This window comes from Plecotus auritus (assembly GCF_963455305.1).
Source record: "Plecotus auritus genome assembly, chromosome: 4".
Lineage (NCBI taxonomy): Eukaryota > Metazoa > Chordata > Mammalia > Chiroptera > Vespertilionidae > Plecotus > Plecotus auritus.
In genome coordinates this window covers 115,270,135-115,284,376 of record NC_137775.1, presented here as the reverse complement: position 1 = coordinate 115,284,376, position 14,242 = coordinate 115,270,135, and the positions used below count along the sequence as shown (strand labels likewise).

Genomic DNA, 14,242 nt, shown 5'->3' with positions numbered 1-14,242 from the left:
TGCAATTTACCACAAAAACTCTGAAGAAGATTCTGTTTAGGAAAACATATCTGTTCCCTATACTAGACCAGAACACCTGGTCATGTTAAATCAAATGCCCCCTCTCTAGAGAACCTAATTAATATAGCTTTGGTAGGTACTCAAACAAGTATGGAAAATGATTAATTATAAATGTTTACTTTTATCATAAAAATTGAAATCAAAGTAATTTGCAAATTATAAAAAGGAAAAAATTAAATCTAATAATTTAATATATCTAAAATACTAAACTTTAAATCAACATTTCTTTGTGCCCAACAAAGCACCAAGTATCAATAGTTTCCCGAAAAACATGTTGTCATAAAATGCTTGATAATATATTCAGGTGCCAATTGAATGGTTTGAAGATCCACGAAGGATTTTCCTCCCTGAACATTGGATTTCTCAATAATGATTATGATACATCTGTTTACTGTCTATGCAGACACTATACTTTGTGCTTTAAAACAGCGGTCACCAACCTTTCGGACCTCACAGACCACTGGTTGGCGACAGCAGCTTTAAAATATTCATCTCCGTTATCCTTTTATCCTGGTAAGATAGGTGGCTGTAACCCATTTTCAGATAATGATCCTGAAGTTTAGATGGTTAAGTAACTTTGCCTAATTCACACAGTAAGTTCGAGGGCTAAGAAGTGAACCCAGGATTCTAATGCTGATAATCAGTCTTGCTGCAACGCCCTCCTGTGCTCCAAACTTTTGCTAAAGGTATCCAATGGTATCCAATGATCTAAGGAAGATGAAAGATTTGTGGAGTCAACATGGTCCCGACCCAAAAGGGGAGCCAAGCACAGCCTACATCAGCTAAACCTCAGTGTGACATTTCCTCCTCTACCTCAAGAGTTGACAAAATGTATTAAAAAAGAATCAAAAGTAGGATAGAGGTATAGATCCTTAACTGTAGGCTTGGCTCCTATGCTAGCTCAGTGACACACTTCCTTAATTCAAACCCGTGACCTGGAAAAATGAGTAATTACTGCTGACCATGTACCTTGGCTTTACTGTAGAAGAACCAAAACTGAAAAGGTAATAGTATGAATAGCAAGAGTTTACCGACTTTTCACAGCCATGTTCTTTCGGTTCATGTTATGTATTCTTCCTGAAAAGCCTTTTTTTTTTTGCCCAATGAAACTGAATTTTTCCTATGAATGTTGTTTCTGCCATAAAATACTCCCAATCCACATAATTACATAAATTCTGCTTCTGAGACTTCATAATAGTGGTCTATATTCCTATTATTATAGCACTACAAAAACTGTGGCTGTCCATGAGACACATAAGCAAACTGAGAGTAAGCAATTAGCAAATAGTAAGCAAATTGATGCACTTAATAATTTTTTTAATTGGCCTTGCATTTGTCTTTTTTTAGTAATTCATTTTTATTAATGGTTTAGCACCACAGATATTTTGAGAAATACCATATTATAGCATTTATTCATTTTATCCAGCATTGTAGTTAATTCACACACCTATCTTGCCCACTAGCTAGCTTGCCAGCCTGCATTTTTTAAAATCTGCCCAAGCTGATACCACAGTGTTTTGGGGAATAAGAGCTCAAAAGGTAATATTGATAGAAACTGAGTTGAGATTTTTCTGTAGTTTTACATTTAAATTGCCCTCTTAATAATCTCTATGAAACACAAAGGTTAACTTTCTTTTGTTTAGTCCCGACTGTTTTTATTGTAGGCCAATACCAGTAAATGGAGGCAAAGTTTCTTTACCTTCACTTTGTGACTCATTCTGTCATGGCTTTCATGATGCTACTCAGAGAAACAAAATATCCACATAATATCTGCATGATCATTTTTCAATGAGACATGGTATCTTCAAGAAAGCAAAGGCAAGTTCACTGTGGCTACAGACTTATTAGTAGACTCATCACCAAGGCATTTTGTCTGAGGCTTTCAATCTTTTTTGCTGGTCAGATAAAAAGCTGTGCAGTGGACACAAAGAATCGCTTTTGCAATAGTGCGTGGTGAATGTCATTATAATAAACACAAGAGGATGATTCAGCATTTCAGAGATTAAACATAGCCTATATAATAAAAGCCTAATATGCTAAGTGTCCAGTTGGCTGTTCAACTGATCAAACCATAATATGCTAATGATATACTAAGGCTGCTCAACCGCTCACTATGACGTGCACTGACCACCAGGGGGCAGATGCTCTGACTGGTAGGTTAGCTTGCTGCTGGGGTCCAGCTGATTGGGACTGAGCGAGACGGGTCGGACACGCTCTGGAGCCCTACTGCGGTCCCTCCCCAACTGGCCAACCTCCCGCGTCCCTCCCTGGTCCCCGATCATGCACTGGTGGGGTCCCTCGGCCTGGCCTGCACCCTCTCGCAATCTGAGACCCCTCGGGGGATGTCGGAGAGCTGGTTTTGGCCCGACGGCGGAACAACCGGTCATTATGACGCGCACTGACCACCAGGGACAGAAGCTCAACACGAGAGCTGCCCCCTGGTGGTCATTGTGCTACCACAGGGGGAGTGCTGCTCAGCCAAAAGCCGGGCTCATGGCTGGCGAGTGCAGCAGCAGTGGTGGGAGCCTCTCCCACCTCCAAGGCAGCGCTAAGGAGCAGGCTTAAGCCAGCAGTTGGACATCCCCCAAGGGCTCCCGGACTGTGAAGAGGATGCAGGCCGGGCTTAGGGATCCCACTCTCCCCTGAGTGCACGAATTTCATGCACCAGGCCTCTAGTATCCATAATAGTAGTCTTACTGTCATTTAGCAGATGAAATCCCAGCAATTCCCATTGCCGGCTTCTCATACAGCTCCTCTCTTTGCTCAAACCTGAGCAGCCCCCAATTCTTTTTTTTTTGCTTGTTTGTTTTAATATATTTTTATTGATTTCAGAGAGGAAAGGAGAGGGAGAGAGAGATAGAAACATCAATGATGAGAGAGATATTTCTTGCACAACCCCTGCTGGGGATCGAGCCTGCAACCCAGGCATGTGCCCTTGACTGGAATCGAACCTGGGACCCTTCAGTCCACAAGCTGACACTCTATCAACTGAGTCAAACCAGCTAGGGCAGCCCCCAATTCTTAGCAAACTACCTAAGGATCAGAGAAATTAGTAACTTAAACTATACTTTATCCTTTTTTAATATCCTATATAATAAAGAGGTAATATGCAAATTGACCATCACACCCTTGCACAAGATGGCCATCCCCATGTGGTCACAAGATGGCCACCACAAGATGGCCGGCAGAAGAGGGCAGTTATGGGCAATCAGGCCAGCAGGGGAGGGCAGTTAGGGGCAACCGGGCCTGCAGGGGAGGGCAGTTGGGGGCGACCGGGCCTGTGGGATTGGGCCTATACCAGCAGTCAGACATCCCCCAAGGGGTACCAGATTGGAGAGGGTGCAGGCTGGGCTGAGGGACACCCCCCCTCCAGGCATGAATTTCGTGCACTGGGCCTCTAGTATCTAAAATAAAGGTAGTAATACCTGGATTCAACCAATTTTTATAGGTATATACTGAGTGTGACAGAAACATGAAATACTTCCACAGCACTGCTTCCAATGGCAGCTAGTGAGTTTCTTGTAGATTTTTCCCTACCACCGTCTGCTCTTCTCTAATATTTTTGACAATGAATATAGTAATTAAACAGGTTGGTTAAGAAAGAGGAAAGCAATTGAAAAGTCATTATAGGGTCACAGCCTGAACTTGCATTAGAAAATTATAGTTATACATACCCCTCTCTCTTTAATTCCCCATTATATAGTAGATCGAGTTGGGTAGATTGATTGCTTTGAAAAAAACAAGTAAAACTACTCTAAATCTGACTGGAGCTGGAGAGCTGAAAAGCAAAATATCAAAATGTAATTCTCTATTTACAACACTTAAGACAGTTTTTTTTAACTCTTTATTGTTGAGAGTATTACAGGTGCCCCCTCTCTCTCCCCCCATTACCCTCCTCCAACCAGTTACTGCCCCACCCCAGGCCTTCACCACCCTATTGTCTGTGTCCATAGGTAATGCATATATGCATATACTAGTAAGTTCTTTGGTCAATCTCTTCCAAGTCCCCCACCACTTCCTTCTAAGATTCATCACTCTATTCCATGCCTATGGTTCTATTTTATTCATCAGTTTATTTTGTTCATTAGATTCCTTGTTTGTTTATTTTGATTTTTAGATACAATTATTGTTCATATTTTTTAATCTTTTTTTCCTTCACCTTCTTACTAACTGCTTTTCTCTTGATGCTTTTAAGATTCTTTGTCTTTAACCTTTGGCATTTATATATGACTAGAGGCCCGGTGCACGAATTCGTGTACCAGTGGGATCCCTTAGCCTGGCCTGTGGGATCAGGCTGAAACTGGCTCTCCGACATCCGCCGAGGGGTCCCAGATTGCGAGAGGGCGCAGGCCAGGCCAAGGGACCCCACCAGTGCACGATCAGGACTGAGGAGGGAAGCAGGAGGTTGGCCAGCCAGGGAGGGACCGCAGGAGGGCTCCAGGGCATGTCCAGCCCATCTCACTCAGTCCCGATCAGCTGGACCCCAGCAGCAAGCTAATCTACCAGTTGGAGTGTCTGCCCCATGGTGGTCAGTGGACATCATATGACTGTCTGTCCCCTGGTGGTCAGTGCATGTCATAACAACTGACCAGTCAACTGTCTGCCCCCAGGTAGTCAGTGCAGGTCATAGCGAGTGGCCTCAGCATATCATTAGCATATTACACTTTGATTGAACAGCCAACCAGATGACCGGACACTTGCATATTAGGCTTTTACTATATAGGATGTGTCTTGGTGTGGGCCTTTTTGGGTTCCTCTTGTTTGGGACTCTGTGCTTCCTGGACTTGTAAGTCTATTTCTTACAAGTTTTCTGTAATTATTTCTTCAAATAGGCTCTCAATATCTTGCTGTCTCTTTTCTTCTTCTGGCACCCTCATAATGTAAATGTTGGTTTGCTTGAGTTGTCCCAGGGATCCTTATACTTTCTTCATATTTTTGGATTTTTTTTTTCTCTTCTGATTGGGTATTTTTTTTTTTTTGTCAGTTTGGCAAAAAATATATTTTTGGGTGTGCTGCAAAAATTTAGTAATTAGTTTATGTGTGCCATGAGATGATAAAGATTGAAAATCACTGATCTAGAGGGAAAAAGTGATGAGTGTCCTAAGAGTTACAGAACACTGTCCTAAGAGTTACAGAAGAGATTTTTGCATCTAGCTTAGGAACAAGAAGAAATATTTCATGGAAGTTGTTGGTACATGGTGGGGGAGAGGGTCTTAAAGGATGAGTAAGATACAGTGTTTTAGATGGGCAAGTAAAGCCAAGGGGTAAGGTGATGGATGGTACACAGCTAATAGCCAGCTGAGATATAAATCCCCAATTCTACTTCATAGTATAGCATAATAGAACAAGAGGAATAGAAAACCTACTATAGTTCTATTCAAAAACAATATTCAAGGCAAGTTCGAGAAAGTGATTTTTCATATCCAATTAATGTAATGAATCACATCATTGGTTAGAAGAGAGAAAAGCCAAGCTGAGGACCACTTCACTTCCTTTTGTACTTGTTCTCAAAGACAGAGTAACTGCCTCTAAGGCAAAGCCCTGGAACTACCTTGCCCTGCCCTCCATTCTACCTCGCCTTGCCAATGATTCTTGCAGCAAGACAGGCTTCATGCAGAAATCCAACTACAGATTTGATCATTAAGGTCACTATATACTTGCATTTTCCATTTCGATCAGGATCCACCTAAAAGAAAATGCTTATTTTAATTTCTAACAGAAATAATATCTGTGGTTCAGTACTCTTTCCAATTGGTTTCACTGTGATTTTTTTTGTTTAATGACAAAAGCTTTTAAAACAAAGTTTGGATGCTAAGAAAGAGGATTTTTAGTGACCTATAATCTTTAAAATGCATCTCATCTTTTTTTAAATCCTCACCCAAGAATATGTTGTTTTTTTAAATTAATTTTAGGGAGAGAGAAAGGGAGAGAGATAACAAGAGCAAAATACTGATGTGAGAGAGAAACACTGATCAGTTGCCTCCCAACATGCCCAACCAGGATAGAACATGCCACCTCAGTATGTGCCGATTGGGAATCAAACCCACATCCTTTTGGTGTACGGAACGACATTCCAACCAACTGAGCCATCTGGCCAGGGTGCATCTCATCTTTTTAAAACAAAATAAAATAAACAAAGAAGAGTACTAGCAAGAAATGCAAGATGTTAGGAAGAATCAAAAGACAGAAGTTAGAAGGCAGAATAAATAAGGTACAAAATTAAAATCCTTGTAGCAATTTCAGGCAGCATATGGGAATTATTGGAGTTCTATTTCCTTTTAGCATGGTTCTCTTTCTCTCTGGTATGTTTTTAAAGAAAAGAAAAAAAGTGATTGTCATGGGAGAGTAACATAGAAATGAAAGAGGAAAACAGCTGGCTGTGGGCCATGCTTTACCATTCACCCCAAAATGAGACTCTGTTCCTGCTTTCCAAAAGCCATTGTTTTTCGCCAAGTAGACATAGGCTCTCTTTACACAAAGTCAGTTATAATGAAGAGACTGAGACATAAGGAAGAGATATAAATGTATAATTCAGAAGATAGTGCAGAGATGTAAAAGTCAAATTCTACTCTAAAATATTAAGACAAAAACTCTGCATAACCAAACTAGCTCCCACATCCTAGCAACAACTCAATTACTTCAAACAAAACAAAACATAGTGAAATCTACTTATGAAAACCCTTGTCTTTGTGATGATGGGTTTTACCTGGTAATTAATCCAAATGTGTGCAAATGATAAATGGAAACCAACTTCTCCTTTTATAAACCAAGAATCCTAAAATAGGATCATTCACTTCATTTGTTGTGGAATAAAGACAACCTTCTTTAATTCTTATACAAAATGTTAATGAAAAAAAAAATAACATCTTTTATCTACCTGGGGGAAATTCCTATGAAAACAACAGTATACGGGTTTTAGAAGGGGAAAATGCCACATATCTTAAAACAGAAGTCAAATTTAGTTTTATTTAAATAGTTGGTTGTGTCTTTGCTCCAACTTCTGACCTGGCTTTTTAAAAGTTACACGCAAACTATTACTGTTCTTGTACCCAAGTAAAAAAGGACACCTGAACACTATCTAGGTACCAAAATAGGGTGAGAGGGCTTTGCCAGTAGATCAGAGATAATCTTGTAATGAGTCCTTCTTCTGATGTGTTAGAAAAGAATTTATAAAGGGAATGAAAGGGCTTTTTTTGTTTGTTTGTTTGTTTTTAGATTATGACTAAGACTATAAAGTTTATTCCTGGAATCTCTAACCTTTGGACTGGGAAACTTTTTGTGGAACCCACAGAACATCAATTCTTTCAAGAGTCCTACAAAGCCACAGAGACCGTATAGTTAGCAGTCAAATTGGTTATGTTTGGGATCTTTTAATAGTTTCCAATTGACTGATTGAGGACAAGGTAGTGAAACAAGGACTTGTTATTGTCATGAGATTATCTGTAAAAGTTTCACATTTATGGTATCCTTTTTCTTCAGGAAGGAAAGGAGGAACATTAGAGAGAAGGGTAAGATTCTTGGTTGAAAAGATAACCTTTTAAAGTAAAGGGGCGATGAAGGAAAATAATTATACCATATATCAAGGGCATTATTCATCATAACCCACATTTTAAAACTAAGAAAATGGTTTATAAATAATGTCTGCCTTTTTCCCTTGCAAGCACAAAGTTAATTCTTAACTTTGAACTTTCTCCCTTGGAAATATTTCTTCTTTGTCTCAAGTACTTCTTTTTTTCTTTTTAAAAAATAATTTTATTGGGATGACATTGGTTAATAAAATTATATAGGTTTCAAGTGTATAATTCTATATTACATCATCTGTATATTGTATTGTGTGCCCACCACTCAAAGTCAAATCTTCTTTCATTACAATATTCAAATATCTTCAAAATCATTTTAGATGTTGACTTTCTTTTTTTAAGTAGACTTTATTTTTCAGAGTAGTGTTAGGATCACAGCAAAACTGAGCAGAAAGAACAGAGTTCCCATATATCTGTCTCACACACAGCTTCCCCCCACCCCCCGTATCAATATCCCACGCCACAGTGGTATATTTGTTACAAACGATGAACCTACATGGACACATCATTATCCCCCCACAATCCACAGTTTTTATTAGTGTTCATTCTTGGTGTTTTTTATTCTATGGGTTTTGACAAATATATAATGACATGTATCCACCATTACAGTATCATACAAAATAACTTCACTGACCTAATAAAAAACCTCTCTTTCACTTATTCAGCCCTCCCTCACTCCCTCCCTCACCAAAGAATATGAACTTTTAAGAGTCTCGTGCTCTACCGACTGAGCTAGCTGGGCACCTGCAGAATATGGACTTTTAAAAGTAGTTTTGAATCAATATTTATAAGCATTAAAGACCCCTCCAAACTTTAGACAACTACTCAATTAACTGTTACCCATTTAAAAAACAATGTTCCTCAACAGAAGGCTAACTAAGCAGCAACCAAAATGCTTTCTTAGTGGCAAGCAATATTAACAGCAACAAAACATTAGTGTCATTTAAAAGCAAATTAAAGAACTAAGAAACCAAGTGGGAAAAGACTGGAAGGCAATCACACTACTTGTGAAATTTATATTTTCTTTTCCTGTCCTTAGATTGCCTTTGAATGCTGGTTCCAATAAGGGACGAGCTGTTTCCCACTGCAAGTTTTTCCAACAGCTTCCTAACCTAATATTTGAATTTTCATACCTTTTCAAAAATCCAATTTGGGGCATGAACAGAATTCATGCTCAAGTCAGGACTTTGTCTTTAGAAGATAAAATAATAGCCATAGAGGACAACCATAGTGGGCAGGAGAAGAACATTAGGTTCTCTTCTCTCTCTGCAAAACTTCCTTCCCTATTTGATAAGGGGCAGCTGGCTTAACTTTATGACAAAGTAAATATGAGCAATTCCTCGGAACCAGACCTTACACACGGAACATGACACCGGAATGTGACATCAGCATTCCTTATGAGTCACAGCCTGCACCCCATCCCTTTCTCCCAGGAGACGCGAGGCTCCCGCAAAAGAGGGAGCAGCTCGGGTAGTGCCCTGGGTCTCGGCGGGAATCATCTCTGGGCGCTGAAAGCACTGGTGACCATCGCCTTTGGGGCTCGCTGCCAAGAGGGAGAACGTTTTCTTTTTAAGAGATAACTTCCTAGGAGGGAGGCAGTGCTTTGGAAGTAAAGAAATGAATGGCAAAACACACACACACCACACACCACAATAATCACTTTTCACGGTATCACCCCCTCGGGTGTGAAGCAAGGGCATTAAATCAGCACTCACTTTGGAGAGCCCACCGCAGCCTCGCTGGGAGGGGCGGTCTGGGCGGTCAAAGGCACCCCAGTATCTAAGCCACAGAGGCTACATAAAGTTGAACTTCCTGAGGCCGGAAGAAGTGGTGTCAGGGTCTCGCCCCAAGTGCCCCTCCGCTCTCCCATTTCTCTTGCGGGCGGCGAGGCGCAGCTGAAACCGCTTAAGGAAAGTTTCAAATACTTCCAACCACGGACGCGACGCGGTTAGACCAGAGAGTTCCCGGGATTTCAGGAGTTCAGGGGGAAGTCGGGCACCCCCTCTACCCCCGGGGGCAGGTACCTGTGCCTCAGGCTTGGGTCCCAGGCCCTCGCGCCCCACCCACCGCCCGCGGCCAGGTGTAGCGGCGGCCCGCGCCCCGTACCTTCTTCACTTTGGCCTCCAGGTCCATGTTGGTGAATCGGCGAGGTTCCTTCTCCCGCCCAGGATCTCACCCACAGGTTCGCCTGGCCTCAGGCTACGCCGCGGCGACTGGGGGTGAGGGAGGTCGGGGTGACTGCGGGAACCCCGGCGCCGTCAAACTTCCGCAGCCCCGCAGCCCTCCTGCGGAGGACCGGGAACAAAGAGGCCCGGGCAGCCAATGGCAGCGGGGCAGCGCCGGGCCGCCGCCAATCAGCGAGCGCTGCAGGCACCTTAAGAGGCCGGAATGCGGCGCCGTCAAGGTGAGGGGCGGGACTACGGCCCGAGCAGCGCCCTGGGAACGCCCTCGCCCTGCTGGGACCCAGTGCCTCTGTGGTTGCCTGGGTCATCTGCAGACCCGCTTGTAACGTACGGGGCCCGGTGTGCCTCCAGTTTCAGATGAGGAAGAGCCCTTTCCATTCTGGCAGCTTGTACTTGGGTCTGCTTTCCACCTGTATGCTGAGGAGTGCTTATCCCACCACTAGCTTCTTGGTTTATTTTCAGGGCAAGGAGAAAGCAAAGATATTGTAGAGGATGGGCATTGCACCCACATTTCACTATTGAATTGTGAAGGTAGCCTTTTCGCAAATGCTTTCTCCACAGTCCCAAGCACTGACAAAGAACCTATTATAGAATTAAACACCTGAAACCTACATAATTTTATTAACCAATGCCACTCCAATAAATTCAATAAATAAGTAAACATAAGGACTTGGGATTTGATTCTAGGGTGGAGTGAGAGAGACTTAGGGTGTTAAGTGGGAACCCTGGGAGCATGGTTTAAAAAAAGGGGGGAACATCATTTCATAGTCTCAGCATCAGTGAAGATTGTTATGTATGTTTTCTGAGCATTTGATTGTTCCCAAGTGAGAATGGTGTGAGAATGGTGTGAGAATGGTGTGAGAATGGTGTGAGAATGGTGTGAGAATGGTGAGACAGGTTGTGTCCTTCCTTTGGAAGTGGAGCCTTTTTGACCCTGCTGTGGGGAGTGGTGCGAGGCTGCTCAGGTGTCTTCCTGCTTTGGGGAAGCAGTTTCACAGCTCTAAGAAGCCCCGCTGGAGCACCAGCACGGGATCCATTTCATGGCCTCATTCAGGGACAATTGAAATAAATACCCTCAGGTTGGAGGATCTGGAAGGGATCTGACTTTCTAATTTTACAGGAAACTGCGGATACCAGAGATGCAAAGACCTGCTCAATTGCAGAGTCTCTTGGGGCAGTTAGTGCTCATAAGTATTTAAGCAATGTATCCAGCATGTTTGAGAATGTAAACACAGCATTTTCACTAAATAAAAGAATGAAGTTCAGGTTTTGTTTGATGTTATGACTATATATATATATATATATATATATATATATATATAATATATGGTGGACAGCAGGTGACTTCCTAATCTGCAACCTTTTTTTATTTTATTTTATTATTATTTTTTTAAAATATATTTTATTGATTTTTTACAGAGAGGAAGGGAGAGGGATAGAGAGTTAGAAACATCGATGAGAGAGAAACATCGATCAGCTGCCTCCTGCACACCTCCTGCTGGGGATGAGCCTGCAACCAAGGTACATGCCCTTGACCGGAATCGAACCCGGGACCCTTCAGTCCGCAGGTCGACGCTCTATCCACTGAGCCAAACCGGTTTCGGCCTTTTTTTTTTTTTTAATGAAAAAGTCTCTAATGGAAGAAAGGGAGGATCTATGTAATACTTTCAACAAAAAAAAATGTTTAAAAAATAAAATGAAAAAGTCTCACCCAGCTGGGTGGCTCAGTTGGTTGAGCTTCCTTCTATGCACCAAAAAGGTTATGGGTTCGATTCCCTATCAAGGCACATGCCTGGGTTGTGGTCAGGGCACATATGGTAGGCAACTGATGCTTCTCTCTTTATCTCTGTCCCTTCTTCTCTCTCTAAGACCAATGAAAATATCCTCGGGTGAAGATTAAATAATTAATTAATTAATTAATTAATAAAGAAAATAAATGAAATGAAATGAAAACAATCCCAAATAAAGTAAATGTTTGGGTCCAGATGTCTTTCCCCTTTGCCTCCAAAAATTTGGTAACTGAAAACATTCAAAATTTATTTTAAGCCAATACTTCCAACCCTTTGCCTACTTAGCTATTTGTTAACAATATTCAACACAACATTGATTTATAATGTGCATGTTTTCCTTATCTTATTAATAAACTAAAAGTGGAATGGCCAAAATGGATTATTACTTAGTTGAAGTAAATCTTTCCCATCCTGTTTTCCCAAAGCATCCTAAAACTTTGGTCTCCTACAATGTTTATCCAGTGTAAAATCCATTGACATGAGTTTATGACAAGGCAATTCAGTCTCTTTCAGGGAGATTAACAGGTGGAAAATATCCAGTAAAACAGTTTAAATAAGGCATCAAACAAATGTAACAGAAATTTTTGGTTTAGTTGGTGGGATTTCAGAGATGACACTAAGGAATCTGTAACCATTAAAAATTGATTTTAACTATTACATTCTGCCCTTCCTCTCCTGCCCACCCTCCAGCATCACTTTGTATGTGTATCATTGGCAAGGATGGAAATTGAAATTCAGTGATTTCTATCTGGACTCATTACTGTACAAATTATACAGAAAATAAAATTAAGGTGAATAAGTGCTAAGTTAGGAGGCTTAGATTGTGAGTCCCTATTCAGCTATTAAAGTGTTAAGCTAGATATTAATGTGTTAGAACTGCCCTACTTGGTGACTAGATGTGTTGATGATAGACGAATGATTAGCAGATGATACACACGTTTCTGGCTTGATCACCTTTGTAAAAGATTCAGGAAAAAAGAAAATATAGAATGAGAGGCAGGATTTTGTTTAGTTTTACTTTATTTGGGGGATGGTGGAGATAAAGAGCACTGTTTTAAATATATTGGATTTTAGGTTGAGATATTGAAGTGAAGTAGCTAAATATAAGATAAGACCTGGACTGGAATAGTGATTTAGGAGTAAACATCCTACATAATTAAATAATTGAAAACTACAGTGGAATAAGATTAGCATGGGAGATTGCAAAATAAGAGAATATCAGTGACTATAATTGAGCAAAACTGAGCAAGAGAAGCACAGAAAGGAGATGATACTAGTCAAAGGGTGAGAAAAAAACTATTGTAGTGGAGTCCCAATGATCAAGAGAGGAAATTCAAGAAGAAATTAGTCAACAATATCAAATTGTAGAGGAGGATCAAATACCCATTGGATTTAAAAAGAAAATCATTGGTAAACTTGGGAAATGCCAGCTGTTAGACATGAGCAGAGCAAGGACAATGGGCCAAGTACAGAAACTCACCAGGGCAGAAAGTCCCAGATGCCTAGAAAGGGGCAAAACTGGGAAAACAAGAACCTCACCCTCAGGGTAATCTATTTTCCCCTAGCATATACTGGTCATGTGGTTTGGACTCCTGATCTTTCATATCACCAGTCAGGTGATTTAGACTCCCGTGACCTTTTCGTCCCTAAAGATAACATCTAGGCCTCCACTGTATTCCAGCTCCAGGCCCAGAAAAGCAGCAAAACCAGACAAGTGATGCTGTGGCTGCCTCAGGACCCCCTGTCCTGGCATTGGCCAATCAGTGGAGACCACAACCCTGAAAGAGCATATCTGAAAAGCTGATCAAAATTCTATTGAGACAATCTCCTGAAACCTCCCCTAAGATTTTCACCTGCAAGAAAGATATAAATAGCTCTAACAGGTTTGGCTCAGTGGATAGAGCGTCGGCCTGCAGACTCAAGGGTCCCAGGTTCGATTCTGGTCAAGGGCATGTACCTTGGTTGTGGGCACATACCCAGTAGGGAGTGTGCAGGAGGCAGCTAACTGATGTTTCTCTCTCATGGATGTTTCTAACTCTCTATCCCTCTCCCTTCCTCTCTGTAAAAAATCAATAAAATATACTTGAGAGAAAGAAGAAAGAAAGAAAGAAAGAAAGAAAGAAAGAAAGAAAGAGAGAGAGAGAGAGAGATACAGATGATTGATTATAAATACACAGGCATATACATACACACAAATACATATGTGCATATAAACACAGACACAGTAAACATACTAAAAGCACTGGGGAAAGGAAACACCAATAGGAAAGTTTGTTAAAAATTCGAAAAGAAATGAAAAGAGAAATATAAAGTATTATAGATAAGAAACAAACATTGAAAATAGGATAAGACTCATGCATGAAGTTAGTGGAGTCAGAGACTAGGCCAGAGTCCTAACAGGGATCTGACAAGATGGCCAGGCTGCCATGCAGGATTACCGAGGAGACCAGAGTGTTTGCAGGCAGAGTTTACTGCCAGCATGAAAGCAGAACCAGAGGAGAGCAACACCTGTTATTTTCATGTGACCCCAGGAATCCCCTTTGAGGGAGGGACTTTTAAACTTGAACTATTCCTTCCAGAAGAATAACTGATGGCAGCACCTAAAGTACATTTCATGACCAAAATTTCT

General features: G+C 41.2%; 1 protein-coding gene across 1 annotated transcript in view; it reads right to left on the bottom strand.

Annotated features, from left to right (window-relative positions):
* The window catches only part of TES (testin LIM domain protein), a 48,371-nt gene extending 38,431 nt beyond the window's left edge, over nt 1-9,940 (bottom strand). The window contains exon 1 of the mRNA XM_080664109.1: nt 9,747-9,940. Coding sequence (XP_080520235.1) covers nt 9,747-9,773 — 27 coding nt within the window. The 5' untranslated portion in view covers nt 9,774-9,940. The remainder of the gene's footprint in view (nt 1-9,746) is intronic.
* Nucleotides 9,941-14,242: the final 4,302 nt, after the last annotated feature.